This window comes from Nicotiana tabacum, chromosome 8, assembly GCF_000715075.1.
Source record: "Nicotiana tabacum cultivar K326 chromosome 8, ASM71507v2, whole genome shotgun sequence".
Lineage (NCBI taxonomy): Eukaryota > Viridiplantae > Streptophyta > Magnoliopsida > Solanales > Solanaceae > Nicotiana > Nicotiana tabacum.
The window spans coordinates 200300708-200311781 of NC_134087.1; the positions used below are offsets into that span (position 1 = coordinate 200300708).

Here is an 11074-nt window from a genome sequence, read left to right on the forward strand (position 1 = left end):
GATCATTTGCTCCTTTCCTTTTTTCGGGGATTCTTATCCTTAGAACAAATTGGTCTACCACGTTTAAGGCGTGGCCTAGACTCATTTGCATCATCATACTGTCCAGCTGGGACATCAACCAGAATTGGAGCATTTACAGCTGGAATATGCGATTTAGTAACCTGTGGAAGGTTAGTAAATGCATCTGGCAATTGATTTGCAACATTTTACATATAAATAATCTTTTAAACTTCTTGTTCACATTGATTTGTACGAGGATCCAAATGAGATAGAGATAATACGTTCCAATCTATCTCTTTTTCCAGTTGTTTATTTCTCCCCCTAATGTTGGAAAAACTGATTCATCAAAATGATAATCAACAAATTTGGCTGTAAAAAAATCTCCTGTCATAGGCTCCAAATATTTAATAATAGAAGGAGATTTATAACCAACATATACTCCCAACCTTCTTTGGGGGCCATCTTTGTGCGTTTTAGTGGAGCAATTGGGACATATACCGCACATCCAAAAATTCTTAGATGGGAAATATTTGGCTCCTGACCAAAAACCAACTGTAATAGGGAGACTTTATGATAACTGGTTGGCCTTATGTGCACAAGTGCTGCTGCATGCAAAATAGCATGTCCCCATACTGGAAGGGGAAGTTTTGTCCTTATTAGCAATGGTCTAGCTATTAGTTGGAGGCGTTTAATCAATGATTCTGCTAGACCATTTTGAGTATGAACATGAGCAACCGGATGCTCAACTTTTATTCCAGTGGCCATACAATAATATGTAAAGGCCTGAGATGTAAATTCACCAGCATTATCAAGACGAATTGTCTTAATTGCATAATCTGGAAATTGTGCACTTAACCTTATTATTTGGGTCAATAATCTCGCAAATGCCATATTATGAGTTGACAATAAGCACACATGTGACCATCTTGTAGATGCGTCTATCAAGACCATAAAATACGTGAATGGTCCACATGGAGTGGTGTATAGGCCTACATATACCACCCTGTATATGTTCCAGAAATGCAGGGGATTCAATCCCAACTTTAGCTGCTGATGGTTTAATAACCAATTTTCCTTGAGAACAAGCAGCATAAGAGAATTCCTTAAATTGAAGATTCTTCTTGTTCTTCAATGTGTGCCCATTTGAATTCTCTATTATTCTGCGCATCATGTTAGAAGTGGGATGGCCAAACTGGTCATGTCAAATGATAAAATCATTAGAAGTAGTAAACCTTTTGTTTACTATGGCATGCAATTCAACCACACCAATATTTGTGTGGTACAACTCAGAAGAAAATGCGGGTAATTTTTCGCGCACATATTTTTTACCCGCTTTTATTACAGTAATATAAAGTATTCAATCTTTCCTTCGTTTGATGTCTCAACATGGTAGCCATTTTGGCGAATAGCTTTGAAACTCAACAAGTTTCTTTGAGACTTACTACAATACAATGCATTATCAATAGTTAATATCGTTCCTCCAGGTAGTAATAAGGCTGCTCTTCCAGAGCCCTCAATCAACTTTGTACTGCCGGTTATTGTATTAACATAGGCCTTTTTCATAACCAAATAAGAGAAAAAAATTCTTTTCTCTTAATATTGTATGAGTTGTAGCACTATCCAAAAGATATAAATCTTCATTTACTCATCTTGGATCCAATTGAAGACCGGGGAATTTTAATTTCTTCATAAAAAAATAAAAGTACATCATGAGAAATACGACAAACTAACAACACTAACAACAACATAAGACAACTTAAGTACTACTTGAAAATAAAAACAACATTAGACGAGACAAAAACACTGAAAATCAAAATAACAACATAATTGCGTTCCCCAATAAAATGATCAAACTTTAGTTTTGATCTCCAAAGAAATCTTCAACTTCCAAATGAGTAAGATCATCGAGGTCTTGAAAATCATCATCATTCAAAGCAAGATTTGCCTCGGCATTGTCACCATTTTTGTTTGAAGGCCCTGCGTCAAAATCATTTTTAAAGGTCAAGTGAGACTCCACCGGAGCATTAGTAGAAGATGCTCCAATAATATTTGTCTTTCTTTTGATGGAGTTTTGATAAAGCCTGACAAAATGCTCAGGTGCACGACATTCAATATTCCAATGACCTTTCATGCCACAACGGTGGTAGTTATTGCCTCTTGAAGGATTGTTTTGAGAACTCATATTGTTCTCTCATTTGCCATGACCACCACGATGACGACTATTATATCGTCTCTTACCATTGTCATGCCCACGTACATTCATATGACCATGATTATTATTCTGTCTTTTTCCAGACTTATTACGTCTAGCTGTCATATTCGCTTCAGGAAGCGGAGCTGACCCTGTGGGACAGGCTTCATGATTTTTCAGCAAAAGGGTATTATGTTACTCAGCCACCAGAAGGCATGAGATCAATTCAGAATACCTTTTAAAACCCCTTTCATGGTATTGCTGGTGTAATACCATATTTGAGGCATGAAAAGTCGTAAGAGTCTTTTCCAACAAATCCATATCATTCATAACATCCCCACATAATTTCAATCGGGAAGTTATTCGAAATACAACAGAGTTATACTCACTTATGGTCTTAAAATCTTGCAACCGTAAGTGCATCCACTCATATCGAGCCCTTGGCAATACCGTAGCCTTGATCATACCTTTCCTTCAGGCCAGTCCACAATTCAAGTGGATCTTTCACTGTCAAATATTCAACCTTCAAACCTTCATCCAAATGATGACGAAGGAAAATCATGGCCTTCGCTTTGTCTTGGCTTGATGCCTCATTACCCTGAGTAATGGTGTTACCAAGGCCTTTAGCGGCTAAGTGAATCTCAGCATTGAGAACCCATGATAGGTAATTCTTTCCAGAAATGTCAAGTGCCACAAACTCAAGCATTGACAAATTCGACATAGTGAAAACTATCAAAGATGATAAATAATTAGAAATCATTAAGATAATAGCGTAAAGAATCTTAAAAATTGACATAATATCAAATTTGTGATCTATATACACTAAAGTGATAATTCCATATAAAAGAATACTATTTGTTTCTTCAAATTATTCGTATATCTTTAATGTTAACTAGAACAAAAATGTCTTCTAACTTTAACACAATTTCAAATGTCGAACAACGTAAAATAGGTATTCTTCTCTCAATTAATTCTATTAACATAAAAATTAGCAACTTTCACATGACAATCATACAAATAACTTAAAATAAAGAAACATAATTTTTTTTTATTTTTACACATATCTAGAGATGTGAGAAATTATAAAATTGCATATTAAAGATACTAATCATGAAATCAAAATATACAATGAAGAAAACAAAATGAACAAATATACATGAACAACGAAAAGAGCTCAACTTCGTGCTGATAACGTATTAAGAAAAATAGCTCAAAGTAACAATATAAAACAAGAAGATAAGTAGAATAAGAGAAGAAAAGATAACTTTCTTATTTCATCAAGTGTTCAAGTGTGTTCCATCTCACATTCATGCATCTATTTATACTATTACACATAAAGGTTACAAAATGATTGTCTTAAACATGACATTAACAATTGAGATCATGGGGGAAGATCATGAGGAGGGGTTATGGAGGTATGAGAGTTACAGTCATAATGATAATGAGTAGTGAGGGGTTATTTAAACCATGGGTGAAAGTAGTGGGAGCAGTGGACATCCACATTTACTAAAGATTTTATAACAGTAATATATTAGTCATAATAATTGTTGAATGAGGTTTATTATGCGATTTAGGTTTTCTTTTCTAATAGAGACACATCAATTAGTGTTTCTTTTTCCATTCTCGGTTCTCATTTGGATCCTTATTTGATATATATAAATTTTCTTTTCAAAAGTTTAGCTCTTCATTTATCATTTTCCAACAGAGAATGATTTATTTCTAAAAAAGAGTGATCTCTCCTCTGCACAGTTTAATGAGTTATAATTCCTATATATATGTTTACTAAATTTCTAAAAAAAATTCAATTGATAAATTACTATTGAATAAACATAGTACAAGTGAATTTATGCATTCATTAAGGGGTCGTTTGGTTTGAATACGGCTTATGCCAGGATGAATTAAGTTGGGATTAATTATCCTGGTATTATTTTTTATCCACTGTTTGGTATATTGTATTAAAAATAATAATTGCATAATTTCTAAAAAGAAGGTATAAGTTATCCCGGTACTAATTACCCCACCATCTACAAAGTATAAGTTATCTCGGTACTAATTTTAATCCCAAAATTTAACTTATACCAAATTTATTAACCAAACAAAATATTAAGGTGATATTAAATTTTTTCATACCAAACGACCCTTAAAGAGATTGACAATTATTGATGAATACAGTCGTAGAAAGAGCTTATATCATAGAATGCGCTAATGCGACTTATAGATTGCATTTAATTTTGAAGTGCGACTCATAAAAACGCGTTTATTAAATGAGACTTATAAATCGCATTCATTAAACTTGACTTATACATTATATTTTGGCCAGTCTTTGACCTTAACCCAAACACCTTTAAAAAGGAGTTTAAAGCCCCCTCTCTCTCTCTATTCCCTCTTTGTTCGTCCCCTGTTTTTAGGGTTTTTGCTTTCCGTTCTACTTTCTTCCATTTTCGCTCTGCTATTTCTTCATCAATACAATGAGCAACAACAAAGACAACTTCAACGTTGCCGATCTCACCGCTGGTAAAATCCTATCCACAACGCACTTTTATTTTCTCAGTTCTATGTATATTTGCTAGTAAAAATTTCTGAGTTTCTTTATAAGAAACTTGTTTTTTTGTGTGTAAAATTTTCTAGTGAATATATCGGGGTTTAATTAAAAATTGAAACTTTTGATGGTATAAAGTTAAACTCTATACGCGAAACAAACTCTATACGCGAAACAAACTCTATACGCGAAACATTTTATAGCTTACTTTTATGTGTAATTTTCTAGTGAAAATTCTGGATTTCTCTAATAGATGAAACTTTTATTGGGGTTTATACACAATGAGTTAAACTTTATCCAAAAAAAAAAATGAACTCTTCATATAGTTACTTCTGTGTATCTTTTGAAATTTGGTTCTGTCCCATTTTATCTGTCGCTTTAGCTCAAAAAAATTGTCACTTTATTAGTAATAAAAGACCAAGTTTGTTAATTGTATCTAACTATATCCTTAATATTAAAGAAGTAGGAGCTCTTTTTAATAATGCTCAATTCTCAAAAAGCATTTAATAGGGGCAACTTAGTAAAGTATACCTTATATTTATTATTTTTGTAATGGACGTGAAAAGAGTTAAAGCGACAGATAAAATATCGGGGTTTGTTAAAGATGAAACTTGCTTTTTTCTGTGTAATTTGCTAGTATAAATATCGGGGATTGTTTAAAAAATAAAACTTTGGGGTAAAGTTAAACCCTAACCACTAAACACTTTATAGCTTACTTTTATGTGTAATTTTCAAGTGAAAGTTTTGGATTTTTCTAATAGATTAAACTTTTAATAGGGTTTATACACAATGAGTTAAACTTTATCCAAAAAAAAACTTGTGTGTATTTTGCTAGTGAAAATTCTGAGCTTCTTTAAAAGTAGAAACTTTAGATGACGCTCAAACCCTTAATACATAAGTTAATTTAAAAGCAGAAACTTTGGCTGGGCTTTAATAAGTTATTTGCTCGAACATTTGTTTTCTTTAGTTTTATGCATTTGAATTTCTTCTAATTAAATCTGTTTTGTAGCTTTGGGTGCTGGGGATAGAGAAGACCTAGTTAATGCTCTCAAGGTGAGTTGTTTTGTTTGGTGGTTTTCTTTAGTTTAAGTAATTAAGGTGATCTTATTGATTTGATTGTTTTGCAGAATAAACTTCAGGATATCACTGGGAAGCCCACAAATGTGCTTGAATGTTTGTCGCCCAATGTTAGAAAGCGTGTTGAAGTTCTAAAGGAGATTCAGGCACGTGTTTCTTCTTATACACTACTGTCGTTTGAATATGTGTCATTGTTATTTTAGCTTCTTTTGGCTAATCATCTAACATTTATATGCCGACTAGTTGGATTAAGGTTTAGTCATTCGTTTTGTACTTAAATAAGATCCATGTAGGATAAGTGTTAGCTTCTGATATTCTCTAGTTTTATAAAACCCTTAGTTATGGAGTGAAACATAAATTTTGCTTCTTTACGTGAATTGAAGATATTATTTTGCATCTTAACTACCTTCTAGATTCATAGCATATATTGTTGGTTAGTCGCGTCATTGTGAGTTATTTAGGAAAGTGTATCCAATATCCTTGATTCACAAAATACTATGTGCTTTAGTTGCCAAATTAGCTTTCATATTTTTTAGTAAGTTTATTAGTTTCTGTCGAGTTGCCGATGTCTTTCTATCTCAGGTTTCTTGCCTTTTAATCTGATTTTTTTTCTTCGCAACCTTGGATGTTGAACTCTCTTTCTCTTTCTTAAACTCAGTCTCAACATGATGAATTGGAGGCAAAGTTTTTTGAGGAGAGAGCTGCGCTTGAAGCCAAATACCAAAAGTTGTATCAGCCTCTATATACAAAGGTCTGTGATGTGGCTGCATTTGCACTTGTTCCGTGCATCCATTGATTCTATGCTCCCTTTATCTCTAAGTAGTGTTAGCTAAAAAACTGAACATATGCAGAGATTTGATATTGTGAACGGAGTTGTTGAAGTCGACATCTCAGAGACTGAGGCAGCAGAAATGGACCAGGACGAGGGTGAAGATGCAGTGGGTATGTTAAAGATCAAGTTAGGGTTCATACTTGCTTACTTGCTTTCTTGTGATATGTATTGTTGACATTGGCTTTTGATAGGGAAAGGAGTCCCTGATTTCTGGCTCATTGCAATGAAGAATAATGATGTGCTATCTGAGGAGGTTAGTAGTGGATCGTCAAGTGCTCCTTTTTGCTTTTATTTCTTGTATCTAGCAAATCCACCTATATTAATGTGATCCAACTCTGGAAGTACAGATTACAGAGCGAGATGAAGGAGCACTCAAATTTCTCAAGGATATAAAGTGGGCCAAGATTGATAATCCAAAGGGGTTTAAGCTTGAATTTTTCTTTGATACTAATCCTTACTTCAAGAATACTGTGCTGACTAAAACGTATCACATGATTGATGAAGATGAACCGATTCTTGAGAAGGCCTTAGGGTATGTTGATATATTAATCTGTGGCCAAGCTTTTTGATTTGATTATTAGCCTGTTTTCTCCAAAATGGCTTCTCAATGCTGACAATTTGTAGGACCGAGATAGAATGGTATCCTGGAAAATGTTTGACACAAAAGATTCTAAAGAAGAAGCCAAAGAAGGGGTCAAAGAATGCCAAGCCTATTACTAAAACCGAACAATGCGAAAGTTTCTTCAACTTCTTTAGTCCACCTCAAGTTCCAGAGGACGAAGCGGATATTGATGAAGATGCTGTAAGTGTTTATTTTCTTCGTGTGTTAATTTTCTTGAGGATATTTATGAAGACGTGCAAGTATTTTATTTTCTTTTGAGGCTCAATTTGAATATCATTTCTCTCTACTTCTTCGGCAGGCTGAAGAACTTCAAAGTTTGATGGAACAAGACTATGATGTTGGGTAAGTTGATATGAAAATTTGCATAACCATGATTGTAATTTGCATTTGAAGTGAATATTTTACCATCTAGAATATAAATTGCTGAAAGAAGATTTTATTTTAAAAAAAATTGCTAAAGGAAGATGGTGCGATGATATCTGTATTTCAATCTGCCTATTTAGTTGCTGAAGATTCATATCCTATTGGTCTATGCAGGTCAACTATTCGAGATAAGATTATTCCGCATGCTGTTTCATGGTTCACTGGTGAAGCTGCTGAAGATGATTTTGCTGACCTGGAAGATGACGATGACGATGATGAAGATGACGATGACGAAGATGATGATGACGAAGATGATGATGACGAGGATGAGGAAGAGGAGGATGATGAAGATGATGAGGATGAGGAGGATGAAGATGATACCAATACCAAGAAAAAGGTACCAATTAACTTCTGTTTTGTGCCTTAGTTTAAATTTGGATATGGCTATGAATGCTAACACCATTACCCTTGTTTCAACGTAACTGCAGTCATCTGCTGCGCGCAAGGTATGAACAACAAATTCATTTGCTGATTTTTTCTTCCTTACGTTTTTTTCGTTCGTAAAACTAGACAAACCTAGTTGTTTATATTTCATCGCAGAGGGGTGTTAGAGCACATGCATCAGGAGATGGTCAGGCTGGTGAGAGGCCACCAGAGTGCAAGCAACAGTAGTGCTGCAACGAACTGGCGACGTGAATCGTGATATTTGTCTTGAAAAGATGGATGGCTTAGAGAAGAGATCCTGCAATTTTGTTCACTTGTTATATGTGGGGTATGCTAGAACAATCTTTTTAGTCATTTTTCTTGTCCTATATTTTCTGGTTTATATTCTTTCCTTGTGTCGGTTTGCTCTTTTATATTCTGGGGTAGATAGGAAGTGGAAGTGTGATGGGAGTTGTTGTACTCTTATTGAATTCTGTTGGTGCTTTCACAAGTCTCAAGTATAGGTGTAGTTCAGACATTTCTTTGATCTTTGAGTAAGATGCCTTTCTTTTCTCCTCCTTTTGGTCCTATATGATTCTTGAATTGGATGTTGACTCAATACAAAATACAAATTTATTTGTATCAGAACTTTTTTATTTTTATTTTAATAGAATGCCATCTTCTTTTAATCCATTCTCTTGGTCCCAAAAGGAGGAGTTTTGTCCATATGAGAACATTGAGCAACTTCTTGTGCTACCCCCTCAAAATAGCAAGAGTACAACAACAACAACGACCTAGTATAATCCTACTAGTGGGGTCTGGGGAGGGTAGTGTGTACACAGATCTCACTTCTACCCCATCAGAGGCTGATTCCGATAGACCCTCGGCTCAAAATAGCAAGAGTGATAATCTAAATGTATCTACCCCATCAGAGGCTTATTCCGATAGACCCTCGGCTCAAAATAGCAAGAGTGATAATCTAAATGTTAACGTTGTTTCACTCATGCAAGATTTCAGCTATATTTTCCAAACAACTATTGAAGATCTTACTGTGTAAAAAAATGATAAGCCTTTTATATTCTGAATCCGCTGAAGTGTATTAATTGGAGATTCCTGATTTGGAATCTCATGTATTAATATAAGGATTTAACTTATATACATCGATAGGATAACGATTTTTTAATGTAATTTAACTTGTAATGAGTTGCTTGCCGTATTTTTCAAGTTCTCAGTTTCACTTGCTATATAGCTACTTGTAATTATTTTTTAGGTGATTTAAACATAAATTTTAAGAAAAGATAATTAAGACAAAACAGTGGGTGGGGGGGGGGGGAGTTTATTGTACCTCTTGAATTCAATGCCTTTTAGTGAAATTTTGAGTTAAGAATTTCCCTTTATATTCTGGGAATTTAATAGTTCATATATAACCAAATAAATTCCTTTTCGCCCTCTTTGCATAGTGTAAACAAATGTCTCTACTTCGTTGAATTTAATAGTTCATGAAGGCGTGACGATTGGACTATTTAAGAAAGATTTAAGTCAAATAAACAGTTTAATATTGCAGAAACTGTTTCTTTCATAGCTAATTCAATTAAAATTTTCTTTTATTTCTGTAGGGCCATTGTCAAATTAAATTAAAAGTGAGGAGAAGGAATGGGAGAGGAGGTTCTCTAGAAGTAAAAATTTACTCACATTATTTAGGCTAATTCGATAAGCAAATGCTATTTGCTTCTTCATACATTTTGTACATATACTTAACTATGGTTAATTAATTACAGACGTTATATTCTTATCTCAATTTATCATTTAATCATAATAAATTAGTATGATTTGATGGAAAAAATGGACGTGAATAATTATTTCTTTTCGTCTTTGGAGAACCTAAACCCTACATAAAAGTTGGATTAGGTGGCTTAAGCTTTTGAAAGTAAGAACGACTTAGCTTTTGGCCACAGATTCCAAATTTGTTTTGAAAAATCTGATTTGGGTGAAATTTGGTTTGAAGATTAAAATGTACTTGGACAAACGTTTTCAAAACATATTTTCCAACTTTATTTTGGAAAAACATGTATATAATTCCCAAGTTTTGGGATTTTGGCCCAAAATCAGCAATTGGGATAATTTTGGGATTTGGGATTTTGCTAAAATATGGGCAAAATTTATGGCCAAACATGAGTTTTGATATAAATCCCAAATTTATTTTGGTAAAACTCATGGCCAAACGGGACCTAATTTATGAATTAGCCCATAATGTTGCCATCAACCAATTTGATTACCCACAAGGTTTATTATGAAATATAATGCCCTTTTTTAATTCATAAACTTTTTCGACAGTACTTATTGTCTCAGGTTCTAACGAACTAAGTAACTTTAATCCAAATTCTATTTTTGTCTAAAAAATTCATTAAAAATGTACTGATTTTTTATTTAGAATCCATTAATTTAAAAAAATTAAAATCCTAAACCAATTAGCTTCAAATCCTAACTCCGCCTCTAATCAGCATTCAATATTAGTAAGTCAAAGTTTATGTAAATGCTGTCACTTGGAACAAACAAAATTGTAATCCTACAATTATCTATGGTCTAATGTGGTCTCAACAATTGATAGAGACGAATTTACACCATATTTTATGAGTTTAACCGAATTTATTATTTTCGACTCAAACTTTATACCTATAATAAAATGACACTCATTCTGAAATTACTGACTATATGTTTTGAATGCACATGTGCTTTTTGAACATTGGTTATGAAAATTTATGAAACTACCAATAATTTCAGGTGAAAGTGTCTAGAGATTGGCCATCTCAGTTATGCCATGTCTCCAACAACCCTTTTTACTGCTTCCAGGAAAACAGACTCGTCCCATTCTCCCTATATATCAAGAGGAAAGAAAAGACGCTCTTACGGTCAAAAATAATTATAATCACTACTTAAATATAGAGAAAAATATATTATTATGTATGAAATGTATAAATTATATATTAATTTACGAAAGTGGAGGAAAAAAAAGAGAAGGAAAAACAG

At 33.5% G+C, this 11074-nt stretch overlaps 1 protein-coding gene across 1 annotated transcript; it reads left to right on the forward strand.

Annotated features, from left to right (window-relative positions):
* The first annotated feature begins 4542 nt into the window (after positions 1-4542).
* Positions 4543-8625, forward strand: LOC107828662 (nucleosome assembly protein 1;1-like). The gene is made up of 12 exons (XM_016656022.2): positions 4543-4705; positions 5740-5783; positions 5858-5953; positions 6466-6558; positions 6659-6749; positions 6831-6892; positions 6987-7171; positions 7264-7441; positions 7560-7603; positions 7799-8021; positions 8113-8130; positions 8225-8625. The coding sequence occupies exons 1-12, from the start codon at positions 4660-4662 to the stop codon at positions 8294-8296; spliced, it is 1152 nt and encodes a 383-aa protein (XP_016511508.2). The 5' UTR covers positions 4543-4659; the 3' UTR covers positions 8297-8625.
* Positions 8626-11074: the final 2449 nt, after the last annotated feature.

Bases quoted from the DNA above. Each gene is read 5' to 3' on its own strand.
- LOC107828662 (XM_016656022.2), top strand. From the start codon at position 4,660: ATGAGCAACAACAAAGACAACTTCAACGTTGCCGATCTCACCGCTG. The intron at 5,954-6,465 runs GCACGTGTTTCT...TCTTAAACTCAG, and splicing joins AAGTTCTAAAGGAGATTCAG to TCTCAACATGATGAATTGGA. The intron at 6,893-6,986 runs GTTAGTAGTGGA...CTGGAAGTACAG, and splicing joins ATGATGTGCTATCTGAGGAG to ATTACAGAGCGAGATGAAGG.